This window comes from Coloeus monedula (genome assembly GCF_965178545.1).
Source record: "Coloeus monedula genome assembly, chromosome: 4".
Lineage (NCBI taxonomy): Eukaryota > Metazoa > Chordata > Aves > Passeriformes > Corvidae > Coloeus > Coloeus monedula.
Window position 1 is genome coordinate 45,178,992 of NC_138784.1, and position 14,149 is coordinate 45,193,140.

Here is a 14,149-nt window from a genome sequence, read left to right on the forward strand (position 1 = left end):
GGGCTTAATTACGGTGTCTGGACTAGCCATGTAGGACCCGGAAGGCAGGAGTTAACCTCACCTCACCTTTTACATGCCAGTGACCCCAGGCTTGGCGGGGAACCCCTTGGGGCCTCTGGAGCAGCTTCTGGATTACCACGACACGCGCTACCTGGTGCGATGGCAAAGGGGAAACTCCGCGCGAGCAGGGCCATGGTGCCCGTGCCTTCCCACCTCGGCCCAGGCGTGGGACGCTCAGGGCACGCAGGACCCACTGCCCACTCCCGCCCGCCCATGGAGAGGCCGAGGACGGCAGCAGGATCCCACAGTAGCACCCGCCGTGCTGCGAGGCCGGCCATGTGCTCCGGCCCGGGGCGCGACGGGGGCCCGGGGGTGCCACCGCCGAGGCCTGGCAGCAGCGGGGCACGACGCCCGCCCACCCGCACCCCGGCCCGTCATCTCGCACCCCGGCCCGTCATCTCGCACCCCGGGGCCCGCGGGGCCCGGTCACGGCTGTCACATGGCAGGGGGAGGGGGCTGCGGCGGGGCGGGCCGCGCTCGGGGCTCCCCCGGCCGCGCGGAGGCGGGCTGAGGCGGCGGAAAGTTTGCGGAGTGGTTGGCGGCGTTGGCGGCGCTGCGGTCCCTTCCCGCTTTCTTGTCTTTACTTTTTTCTACACCCCCGTCTCCCACCGCCTTCCCCCCTCAGCAGCCGCTCCGGGGCATGAGCGGCAGCCGCCACCCGCGCTAAGAAGTAGGACGTCGTGTCGCGCCCGGCTCTGTCAGTGGGGAACGCCAGGGACGGGAGCGCGGGCAGCGGCTCCAAGCCCGCCATGCTCCGCCAGCCCCGCACGGCGCCCGCCGCTCTCCCGGCCCTGCTCCTGCTGCTGCTGCTGCTGGGCGGCCGCCCCGCTGCCGCCCGCTGCCCCGCGCCCTGCCGCTGCGCTGGGCACCTCGTCGTCTGCAGCCGCCTGGAGTTGAGCCGGCTGCCCGAGCGGCTGCCGCGGGGGGCGGTGCAGCTGTGAGTATCGGGGCTGCGGGCACCGTGGCGGGCCGGGGGCGCCGGCCCGCCCGCCATCTTCTGCCCCTGGGGCCGCGGACGGGCGGGCTTTGAGGGGAGCGCGGGTGTGGTGGCCGCAGCGAGGTGCGGGAGCGGGCAGCGCCGGGGTCGCGGCCGAGCTGTCAGCGGGCGCGGCGAGGGCGGCGGCGGCCGCAGCGGGACGGCGTCCCTTGGGGCGGGCTGCGGCCCCGAGCGGTGGTGGCGATAAGCGCCGGGCTGAAACGGGCCCGGGAGCGCTGCTCAGTGTCGGAGAGGGCGAGGAAAAAGTTCTGTTGAGTTTTTCGGACAACGTGCAGTAATCATCGCTTTAACGCTGATCTGTGTGTCGGGAAAGGTGCTATCGGTTTTCTTCGCGCAGCTCTTCATTCCTTGGGTAGTTTTGGGGCTGGCGATGGTGCGGGCCCGCTCGGCCCGGTGCCGCACGGTGGCCGAACCCCTGGCAGCGCGAAGCCAAGTGCCAGCTGAGGAAAAGTTACTTCCAGTGACAAACTTCTACAAAGCAAGCATAAATTAGGTCAGCTTTCTAAAATCTTGAAAATGGCCGAGGCACTCACATTTGTTTTTAATCGCTTGCCATGGAAAGATCTTCTATATTACTCGTATTAATTTTCTATTACATTTTCAAAGCAGATCGAGATAAGGGCTTTAAAGTAAACAGGAAGACTTTCAATTAGCTGTGGCTAATTCTGTTCAATTGCCTCGTCTGGAGGTCATGCTGCTTTACTCATGAAATGTGGATGGCTGTATTGACACCATATGGAACTGAATACAGGCATGGCTCTGGGAGTTGAATAGGACTGGTACAGGAAAGTGTGAAGGGAAAGAAACTTTTTTTTTTTTTTGCTTATGTGATTGAAACATACAGATCTAACGCTGGATCTGCTTTACATTCAACAACTGGTTTTGCTTTCTGTTATATTCATGCCTCTTATTCTTTTGAACTGTTTCAGTATGCCCTGTTAATTTTTCTTACAAAAAGTAAGGATTTTTTTTTTTATTTATTAAGGTAGGCTTTATAGTCTAGTTTCTTAGCTTTGCATACATCAGTGCTGTTAAAATTCAGATGTGGTGAATAAAAACACAAGGGGAGAAATCACAGAACTTTTAATTTTTTAGAGATGCTTTAAAAAGCATTTTTCCTTAGCAGTAATCCAAATTTGTCTTTTCCACTTATGTTCCCGAGAGACAATAAAGCACATTGCAGGGCTTTTTGTTAGCACAAGGGACATTTTTCTAATTAGAATTCCCTTGGTAGTGTAAATTGCCCTTATGTAAGTTCACATTCCTTTAAAAGTGTGAGAAAATAAGTTCCGCTTGTATAAATAAGCTTTGGTCTGTTGTAAGAAACCCTGCTGTGATTACTCATTGGACAGCTGTGTCACTTGCTTTTAAGCTCACAGAAGTACATCTTTGTAGGTGTCACCAAACCATGTGGTCTGGCCACTTTTGTGTAAATATTTCTTTTGTTTGTGACAAATGCCTTAGAAGTACCCAGCTCTTTCTTCTTTCCTCTCTTAAGAGCAAGGAAGAGTGTGGCGTTGTCTGTTACCTCCAGCTACTCGGTACTTGGACCTGGGATTGTGCAATCTGTAAAATAATTAATGCGTTCAGCTTTACATACGCAAAAAAGGTTTGACTAGTCTGGATTATTGTTGCAACAAACTGCACATTACAAATTGTAAAAGACTGTTGATGAATTTTATTGCTATATGTGTACCATGTTTTCCATGGAAGTCTATAGTGGTTATAGCCAAAGGCTAGTAGTTTAATAGTAGGCTTTCCTGTCCTCTTGAGAAAGCAACAGGCTTTTTTTTTTTGTACTGCGTTCTCAGCATATGCAGGCGAGCTCCCCCAAGCAGGAGAGTCAAAGCTCTTCTGCCTGAGAAGGTCTAGGCCCACGTTAGGTTTTTACACCTTCCTTTGCCCACCTGCACTCGCCCAGATGGAGAGCGGGTTTTTGAAGCTCTTTTTGCATTCTTTCATGCCTTTTTTTGTTCAAATTCCCTGCTGAAGTAAAATGAGTGTGACCTCAGAATGGACAAGGAGGGGTAAAAAAATGAGCCTGAGTTATGTCCCCTTCTTGGTGCCAGGTGGGAGTCTACTGCTTTGTATGGAAGTGGCTTCACAAAGTGGAGTGTAAACAGGCTGTAATTGCCAACTTTAGTGCGATTTTAGCCAAAAATACCTTCTATTACCTTGCCTTCATGAGAGGTAACAGTGTGCCGAACATTGATAAACATTTATAATGGCTTTGTGTACAGATAGTTTTGAAGTTAGATTTCCATTTAATTCCAGGAAATTAAATCCAGTCCAGGATTCCTGATACTGCAAGAATGTGGCATTGTTAGAGCTGGTATAGCAGAACTGGAGGAAGAGTGTTGAGCATTGGCCAGTGTCCTCCATGTGTGCGAACTCCCACTGGCATGGCTGAACCCTTCACCAGGTTCGCTCAGGAATGCTAGAACTGTCGGTGGGGCAGGAGGGAAAGTCTGAAAAATGGTTTTCACTTGTGTTTGTATTACATCTTTAGTATTTACATTTTATAAATCCTCTAGTTCTCTACCAGAATTGCCCGAAAAAAAAGCTGTATGGTTTTCACAGCTGTTTTTCAATATTTTCCAGACTAAAGCTTGAACATAGCAAGCTGATTTATGAGTCACTTTGGATCAGTGTCTTAAAACAGCTACAGCCTGGCTTTTTGTTTTTCAGCTCTGCTGATTTCTGCTGAATTAGCAGCTGTATAGGCCCCAGTGGGACTGATTAAGGAACTGTTGCTGGATTTGCATTTTAAAATTTGACTTGGGGCTCAGGTTTCTGAGTTTTGTAAGGAAGATGATGATAATTGTGACTAAGTGTTGTAAATTAAGTTAGAGTCTAAAAGTTATATCCATAAAATGTGTGAAGAAGCACTTGCCCTCTCCCTCTCTGCGTTAGGCTTGTTTTGAGCTTTTAATCACACAAACATTGATGTTCGGAGTTAAGTTTCAGCTAATGCTGAGACTTGTGAGTTATAAAAGATGGTCATACAAACATAATGGAACATAGAAAATAGTTTCTTTCATAGAACAGGTTCTTAGAGGGCAAAAACTATGGCATGCTTTTTCAAGTGGAGGCAATTCTACTTAAATGTCCGATCACTTCTGTTTGTGAGGTGAAGAACAGCTATATATGCTTATTATTGCTATAAAGAATTTCGTAATATGCATCTGATTTCTGATGTTTCAGAGTGTGTTCTATCTTCTGTGACTCAAAATTCTAGTAGCAAAAGTGATCACAGAGGGAATTTTCTTCCCCCTTGTAATGTGGTTTTAAAATACAAGGAAAATTCAGAAATTGAAGGCACATAGTAATAATCTTTATGTTTGAACATTGTCCATTCCATTTCTGTGAAGGAAAAATAGAATTTAATTTTCAAACTTTTTCTTTATACTAGTTATAAGGTGTGTCGAGAAATGCAGTTGACTGAAATGTACTTGTAGCTTTGCAACTGGGATGATAGACTTTTATATTTTAAAAGTTTTGCTGATCCAGTGCTTATAAATTTGAGAAACTTCTACAGGCTTAAGCTTCAGTTAGATTATTAGTAAAAGGCAAATATTTTAACTCTTGGTTCACTTCCAGCCACTCTGTTTGAACTTAAAATGTAGCTTGCAAGGCTTTTTTCACTGAATTTTCATGAAGTTTCTTATGCCAGTAGTACTGAAAAAAAGTTTAATAAAATATTTGTAAACATGTTTTATGCAACTATTGGTAGACAAGCATGTGTACTGTATGAAACAGGCAATTCAGTATTGTCTGGAGGGTTGGGGGTTTTTTGTTGTTCTTTTGCTTTGGGATTTTTTTTCCAACCTGTATTTGACAACCTGCTGTAAGTAAACTAGGCATAAGAAATTTTTATGTACGTATTTTTTAAAGTAGGTGCTACTTGGAAAATGTGAATGTATCTTTAGTGTTAAAAAACAAACAAAAAAAATTAGTTTGAAACCTAGTGTAAGTTATGCTCACAGTTGCCTTGATAGACTCCAGATGGATGTGAGCTTGAGCTATGAGTGAAAGTGTCTGGCTCCAGTGTGGTGATCATGCACAGCAGTGGTTGTAATTGCAGGATTTTTATAGTTTAAGGACTCTGCCAGACTTTTTTTTTTTTTTTAACATGTTATAACTCCAGCAGAACAAATCTACTCACGTCTGTTACTGTCTGGTAGGTCCTTTAGGCAAACATGCTTTAAATAAACCTTTTGCAGAGTTTTTAGGTGAAATGAAGAAATGCAGGTTTTTAGCACTAATGTTGAAAGCTCTTTGTTGAAATAATTACTGATTCCTAAGTTTTGTCTGAAGCGTGAACAACAGTAACATGTTAGGCACTAACAGCCATAACTTAACTGAATTTTGGCTGTTTATTTGCATAGTTCTTATAATCCCTACAGACTAAAGCCAAATACTGAATTAAGTTTAAGGGCAAAAACTGTCTCTACTCTGCTTTAAAGGACGAAGTTAGATTGCCATGTAGATTTTTGTAGCAGCATACTTTTTCAGTATTTACACTTAAGAATGCAGTGTGAGAATTTTGAATCTGTGCAGCTGATGCCTTCAGATGTTAAACAAAGGGATTTTTCTCCAGTGTATTGCCAGGAGAATGTTTGCACTAGATTTTTAGGTAGTGAAAGATGCAGTCCTCTAACTTAAGTGTGGTTAACCTAATTAATATACAGGAGAACTCAAAATCATGGTGGTGAAACTAACATTAGTGGACTTTTGAAAACATTGACGCTGAATTGGTCTTCCATCATTAAGAGGAGGAGTCCAGAGCTGAGTCTCTGAAAAGATCCCTTCAGGCCACCTGGAGGTGGTGGAGTGTGTTCCCCTTCTCTGGGTGGCTCTCCCCCCACACTTACCCCCTTCTTTTGTTCTGGAAAGTGCCATTCACACCGGTGGGTCTGCTGTGTGCACTCTCTTGTGCAGCCCTGGCTTGGGAAACACAGAACATCTCTTTTCCCTGCCTGTGGCCCTGAGCCAGGCGCTGGTACCACAGCTCAGCAGCCCACTGGGCCTGGTCCAGTTGGCTGGCTCAGAGCACACCTTGCAGCCAAGTACTGGTGGTACCCCTCATAATACCCATGTGTGCCTGGGATTATTTTTTAAACTTAATTTTTCTTGTTACTGTTTTTTTTTTTTTTTTTAACTGCCAGCTGCAGGAGAGGACAAAAGTGACAGTGAAACTGTCCTGGCAACATTGAACAAGTCAGCTGGGAGAATCTAAAATACAGTTTTACTATCCACATGTTCTGCTGAGGAAACCTAGGTGCCTGGCTGGGTTGCAGCATTACACCTGTGTCTGAGGATGTGGAGTCATGGGTGTGGGGAAACTGGAGTTCTCTGCATCTGTGGTTTTTCAGGGCTTAGTCACAGAGCAGAATGCCTAGCACGGACACTGAACTTGGCTTCATTTAAACCAGTTCTGGTCTGTGTGCAGCAGGGATATGCTGTTCATCAGGTTTCTTCCCTTCTGGAGCTGTAGATGGAGAGTATACACATCTGTGGCAGTGAGGCCTGTGTTTGGCGTGCTCAGCACAGATGACTGTACTGAGTCATCTTACCCAGAAAAAGTGAGGAATCATGTAGTTTCCTCATAGATTCAACTTGAAATAACACTTTGTGCCTGTGTGGCTTGATGAGGACCCCAGGTGTGGTGGATGACTCTTCAGTGCTTAATTAGCATGGGGAAAAGTATCATGAAGTGTGTGCAGTATTTTTTCAAAAGCGTGCTTTTTAAAGCAACGTTTACCTGATGCTACAGCTGCTCACTGCTGAGGTGTGCTGATTAATTTCTTTATGTGTCTGCATTACAAACACTCACTGGAGTGAATTTAAGAACTAATTTTAAAAAATACAGGTTTTGTTTGCTGGCTTGGATAAATGCAGTGTTTTAACTTGTAACAAATGCTTGCAGATGGCTGGATTGATGCTGGTGAGGTAGTGATAGTCTGTAGTAGGGGAACAGAAAAGTGCACATTTTGGTGGATGAGTGACTGAGAAGGAGGCCTTCAACAGATCTAGTCACGGTTACAAGATGAGTTGTGAGTCTGTACCACTTCTGCAGAGGTTTGGAGATGTGCAGATTTGAATTCCTGCAACTAGCTTTTCTGTCTTTTACTTCATGGTCACTCTTATTTCTGTTACATTTCCAGTACTTCTGAGGCTACAGCAAAAATTTATTAGGACTCTTGTATGGTGTCAAGTGTTTGAGAGGGCATAAATGTTTGAGAGGGTAAAGATACATGGCACTGTAAGGAAAAGTATTTCTTGTGGTCAACAAAAAGTGTTGCATTTTTAGTACCTGGCTTGTTTCGCAGCAAATGCTACAAAGGTGTTAACAAGATTGCATATTAACTGCATCAATATATGCTGGGGATCTTCAGTACAGCATGGGACAAGCTAAGGGTTCAAGCTACTTCTTCAAGTGTAATTAAGTGTGGTATTAATATTACTAGTACTAGTGTACAGACATCTTAGAATTAGCCCTTGCTATGTCTGTTTTCTTCCGCTATTTCTTAAGATCTCCATTAAATTTGGTTATGTGGAAATGGTGTCCTGAACTTTTGTGAAAGCATGAAAATACAATTTCAATTTATGGACAGTCCTCATTGTGTATTTGTGAGCTATGCATTGCTTTAGAGACATTAGTGAGAAGAGTAAATGGTAGAAATATTATGATTAACCTAAGGAATGAGACTGCAATGACTACTGGTTTTTGAATTTTTGTTGTTAAAATAACTAGAAGGTTGTTTTAGCCATATCTTTCATTGTGAGGGGATGTGGGAGAGGGGTTGTTGGTGTATCTGAGTCAAAATCTTAAGATGTTTTCCATGGGTCTTATGCACATTCCAGTGAACAGTTCTACATTGTTCAGAGGTACAGGAATTTCTTTGACACTGCTAGCAGTGATCAAGGTATTTGCATTTGAATTTGTATATTTATACCTTGTATAAGCAAATGAGTTTCTATTCTAATTTTACTAATAGAAAAAAATCTTTTTATGTTTTTGGAGACAAGTGAGAATATAATTTGGATTTAAATTGTACTGCTTTACCTGATATTGTATGGCAAAACTGACAGGGTGTTTGTTTTTGTAACCTCATAGGGACTTAAGTCACAACAAATTATCTTCAATCAAGACCAGTATCTTGGATCACCTTCATAGTCTTCAGGAAGTGTAAGTTAATTTGTCTTAATTAAAAACCATACCAAAACATAAACCTCAACCAAAAATACCCAACCTGTGTTTGTGTATGCTAATTGTATAGTTATTTCTCTAGGGATAGTTGCTTGAACAACAAAGATACTTGCTGTTCTGATATTTTACATTAAGTGAAACTGGAATTATTTTTTAATTTTGAGGTGACACAGTTCAGCAGTTTAGCAAGTCCAATGTACATACTTCTGATTAACATCAAAGCTAACTCTCCCTTTTGTAATATTAATAGGAAGTTGAACAACAATGAACTGGAGATCATTCCAGATCTGGGACCAGTCTCGGCAAATATAACTCTTCTGTCTTTGTAAGTGAATCTTACTCTTGTCCCTAGTTAGTGGAACTAACTCTACAGGGTTCATGGAAATGGGTGCATTACCGAGATTAAAGTGAAATAATTGGAAATAGAGCGGCTTGTGGTTAGGGAGTTGATTATGTCATGTTATTTAGTAGTTCTTTAAAATGTGTATAATTGAGCTTAATCCTTGTAGTTTTTGTGCTTCCCAGATACAAAGACTGCATTAGAATTAATTTATGTTGTAATAGTGCCCAGAAGCCTCAGTCCTATATTGCTAGGCACTGTACAAACATCAGTAAATGTTACACAAACTTGTATAGTGCTGTCTTTAAAACAAGACTTATACACTGTCGTTATGCATCTTGGCTGAGATCCTGATGTGTTAAATCATGGCAGAATTCTATTAATTTCACTGGACAGTACAGGGAAATCCCCTTGAGGTGCAGCTTCAGAACAAGTAGCTAGGTTAGAAGATGTTTTGCCAATGTCTTGAAAAATTCTTTTTGAGCCCATTTTAATGGGTGCCACATTTTTTTATGACTGCAGTTAATATGTAAAATTGTAATACATGATTGTGTCCATGTTCATTGCTTTGCATGAAAGAAATGAGTAGGTTACTTGGTGTTCATTTGTAATAAGAGGATAAAGTTGTAAAAGGCATGTAGGGCCAATAACAGAAAAAGTTGATTTTAAAGGAAATCTTAGTCCTAATGTTTTAACGATAAGTCAGTTGGGTTTTTTTATGTGATTTAGTTTCAATAAACTGTTGAAGGCAGGTGTAGAAAAGTAGTTACTATCATACTATTAGTTAGGAAAAAAGAGAAGACCTGGTTTTCACATGTGGGGTTTATGTTTTATCAATGGGAATCTAAAAAAGCTATTAATATGTAGCCCTCTGGCCAAATCCTGTCCTTGAATACAAGTTGCAAGTTACCTTTCTTGAAGAATCCTGAAGGGTTGAAACAATACAATAAACTTTGGAAAGCTGTTCAGTTAATTAAATTGATCACTATTCAATTGCTTACATCTGGTGATTTATAGGGGTTTGTTTTTACTCTAGGCCTAGGTCAGCTAAGTCAGCTGGTGCAGCCGCTGTGTCTGGACTGCTCTGTTTGAATAAGAACTAAGTGACATTTGATACTGATGTGGTTTCTTACAGATCAAAATCAGAAGAGAATGAAAGAAAAAGCAGATGGTGTCTGACAAATAACTGTTGAATTTAAGCACATCTTTTATTTTGCAGTAGCATTGCCATTACCTTTACAGTGGCATGGCATTCTGTAGTTTAAGCATCTAATTGATCTGAACATTACATTTCATATTACCACCTTGCTAAGGTCTTTTTTACCACAAGGCTAAAAGTACTAACATAATAGTAAAGTGGTTTATATTCTCTTGCTTTACTTCTGAATTCTTAGTATCTCTCCTTCTCATGGAAACTTAACAAGTTTAGAGGAACCTAAAATCATTCTTTTGCAGCTGTGCAAAAATTTTGGTATTCCTTTGAGAGAATAAATGACTATCAGTCACTGTTGAATTGTTTGTTTCATATCCTTAGGTCCCTGGCTTGGTGCATTTACTTAGGTGGTCAAACGTGGAGAAATCTTTGTTAGATCTGTGCTATGCACTGTATATGCTAACACTTGAAAGAAAAAAAAAAAAGTATTTTTTAAAAGCTGTTATCACACTACTGATGCAGTTAAAGTTGCTCTGGTTGGGTGTTAGCTTGTTTTTGTTGTAATTCTATGTGTGGAGGAGGAGATTACTGAATATAACTGTTCTTCAGCTGAGATTTAATACCTATTCTATGACTACAGCAGAGACTGCTTGAGATTAATATGGCAGAAATAATTATTTTAATGTTTTGTGTTAACTTATGAATACTAGTCTACAATAGTTAAGATAATGGTTTGTTCTGTATCAAAACAGATGAACACCGAATATAAAATTAGGGTGGTATTGTATTGTTCAAAAATAAAGTATCTTGTTTCTTTTGCACCGGTTTTCTTTAAAACTTAGAGTAGAGTCATAGAATCATTTAAGTTGAAAAAGACCATTAAGTTCATCCAGTCCAGCCATTCACCCTGCACAGTCAAGGCCACCACTAAACCATTTCCCTAAAAGCCACATCTGCACATCTTGTAAATACCTCCAGAGATGGTGGCTTAATCCCTTCCCTGGGCAGCCTGTTACAATGCTTGACAACCTTTACTGTGATGAAATTTTTCGTAATATCAGTCTGAACTTTCCATGGCACAATTTGAGGCCATTTTCTTCTGTCCTATTGCTTGTTACTTCAGAAAAGAGACTGACACTCCCCCCCCCCTTCCTTTCAGGTAGTTGTGAGAGTGATAAGGTCTCCCCTGAGCCTCCTGTTCTTATTAGTTGGATGATATTTATGTAAAGATACTAAATTTAATTTTATAGAAAATAGTATAAATAAAGAGGAATAAACATACAGCTGTTTAGCATAAAAATATATATAGTATTGTGGTAGCCTAAACAGACAAAAAATCTAATAGGTTTTTTTTCTAGAAGTGAAAAAATGACGTGCATTTGTTTTTTCTGTGGTGGATGTTATTTAAAGGGGTTGAATTGAACTGTGTTAATATGTCTAAGTCATGCAAAGAGAGCACATACGGAACAAGTAGAGTTTAAGTTTTAGAACCACTCTTCAGAGAAATATCTGATGACTTTCTCCAGGATCTTAAACTTTTATAAGAAAGGAGCTTGTGGAGCCTTTCCAAAGCAAACCACTGTTTCCATGTTGAGTCTTTGTTCTGGCATTCAAATAATAGCATAGAAGAGGGTGATAGTCTTCTGAAACTTGATTTGATTACACTTTTTACGAGATACATATATGTTGGTTCATTACTGTCAGTTGAAAAGCCAGCTGGTTTTTTCCAAGGAATCTTCAAGGAATGCTGTAGAAGTAGTACCCTCTTTTCTTGCCAGTATCTTCATTGCTGAAGAAGCTCTCTTCCAAGATTTTTTTCTTTCATTTAAGAACTCTCACTGAGCTGGGTAGCCTTAGAATTTTACATGTTCTGCAAGAATTCTCTTGCCCTGCAGAGGAAAATACACTGCTGGTGTGTCTCCATAACAGTGCAGGTTAGTCCACACAGCCATGTGTGTCTGAATTCTTTGAACAATATAAACAAGCATGGGTGGATTATCATGTTAGTCCAGTTTCCATTTCTGGAGCTACCTCATTTCTAGCTATCTAATTGATATTTTATCTAAATGAGATATTTACATACTAATGAATTATTCAGGATAAACATACCCAGAGCAGGAGATGGTCCCAGTCTGTCTGTAACATGAAACAGTGATGCTAGCATTTTGTTTTTACTGATGCCTGTTGAGGGTTGAACATCTTGGGAGTGAAAAGTATCAGGCAGGCACACCCCCTCACCACCACCCTGGGAAGATGTGTCCGTGTGAAGGAGTGAGTATACAAGGATATTCAGGCACACTCTTTATTACACGGCTGGAGATATCTATGATTTTATTCATGTGATGAGTATGTATCTTGTTACATGTCACAGGAGAGCATGTGAGCCTCCTGGGAATCTGGATACTACTGTGAGCTACATGGGTGATAGTTTGGGCTGTATCTGGTCAGGAGGCTTAGGTCAGGTTTTTGAAAATTATATTGCAGGGTGTTCTTTTTGCACAGCCACCAAGCACTTTTATACCTTGTATGAGAGAAGGCATGAAGAGGGAAGTTCAGGTATTTGCTGGAGACTGTCAGCACAATAGCTCTAGCCAGGAGGCCAGGTCCCCCATGTGCTTGCAACATAAGCTTTTGAGGAGAATATTGTATTTAACAACTGATTACCACAGATATATAATGTGCAGACACCACACACAGTAATGTAGGTGTATTTATCTATCCCTAGAAGGAAAATAGGTTAGATGTTTTCTAGTTTGCATTCCTGAAATAAATGTAAAAACAGTTAAATTAATATAGAATTGCTTTAAATGGTTGTAGTAGAACATTTTTCATTTCTTGGAGAAAAAAAAAATTACTTTTTACTGTTCCAAAATAGGTGGATTGCTTTTGTGCCAGGTACAAAAATGAGCACTAGTGCCCTCATTCCATGGCAACAAGCAAAAGTTCTGAATATTGTTTCCATTCTAATGACATTGCTTATCAACAATGTACCAGTTCTGTCCTATTCATCCTAAAAATCTGCCTCAACCAGTGATCTTGACACATGAGAGGAAAACTAATACTGCCTTTTTGGTCTATCACAGTTGTAGTTTTGGACCTAGGGTAAAAATCCAGAAATAGATCGAAACTAAATAATGTAAGTATGATAGCCTTGTATAGAAGTCCTGCTTGGTTAACTACCAACTACTATTTGCATAGAGGTTTTACTTTAAAATTCTTCTGAAAATGTTAACTACTTTTAATGTTACTAGTGCTTTGTAAGGAGACAGTGATTTGCAAATTCAGCAGTGTTATTTAAAATTTTGTTTAAGGATATACAGTTTAGATAAGAGACCCATGCTACTTTTACTTGCAGAATTTTTAAAAATACATCATTGTAGACACCATCCAACATCACCAGTACACCGTATCCTTGAGTACTGTGGAAAATGGAAGGTAGCAGCGACTATGAAGAGATGGAACAGCTTTGAGTATTAAAGTACCCTGCCTCTCCAACTAGAATTTTTTGTTCTTATCAAAACATATGTGTAGAGCTAATATTAAAACCCCCTTTTTCACATTACCCACATCCAGGATATGTAATGTAGTAATCCACTTGCAGTTAGTAGGGACGAGAAAAGCTGTACATGCCCAAGTCTTTAGTGGGTATAATGAAATTCTAACATTAGAGTAGTTTTCAACAAAGGAGTGTTTTAAATAAACTTGTAATTTTACATTTTATTGAATAGGAGATATTTTATTTAAAGGCACTCGTGTATATGGTGTAGGTGATTTAAATTATGTTGTAAGGACTGATCATGTTAGTCTAGAACACAAACAAAATATTTGTTCTTAGTAAAGCCAGAGACGAAAATGCAAAAGTCGTGGTGTGGAAGTTAAAGGGAGCATGGATGGTTCACAGTTCAGGAATGTTTTTCAAGTCTTACATTAATGTGTGCTTTATATTAGGTTCCTGCTTCACTTTTTTTTTAGAATGCGAAATCTTCTGTTTATAAGAGGCATAATGAAAATGTAAGATAGTAGAGGTTTTTCTCTGCTCTGCTGGGGGAACCCTCCAACTCTGTCCAGGAAGTGTTTAAGGCAGTGACCATTCACTTTTGAATTCTGAGATAGCTAAAAGTGCTGCCAAAATTCAGGCAGTTTTTTGTAATGTGTCCATGTGTTTGTTAGATGATGAACAGAATCCACAAGCCACTTTTCTGAAGGTTTTCTACAGCCTTTGGTTTGTAATGTCTTTCTGTCAATATGTGCTGAATATAAATTCACTGACATTGAATACATGTCTTGTATCCTGGATGTTTAAAATGAACAAAAAGTATTAACAGAGAAGGTCAGAAGATAAAAACAGGACAAAAAAACTGTAAAGTAGCCAGTCCTAGGTGACTG

The 14,149-nt window shown here is 40.9% G+C and overlaps 1 protein-coding gene across 1 annotated transcript in view; it reads left to right on the forward strand.

Moving 5' to 3' along the window:
- The first annotated feature begins 714 nt into the window (after positions 1–714).
- The window catches only part of LRIG3 (leucine rich repeats and immunoglobulin like domains 3), a 39,367-nt gene continuing 25,932 nt past the window's right edge, over positions 715–14,149 (forward strand). The window contains exons 1-3 of the mRNA XM_082280950.1: positions 715–997; positions 8,178–8,249; positions 8,521–8,595. Of these exons, the coding sequence (XP_082137076.1) occupies positions 810–997; positions 8,178–8,249; positions 8,521–8,595 (335 nt within the window). The 5' untranslated portion in view covers positions 715–809. The remainder of the gene's footprint in view (positions 998–8,177; positions 8,250–8,520; positions 8,596–14,149) is intronic.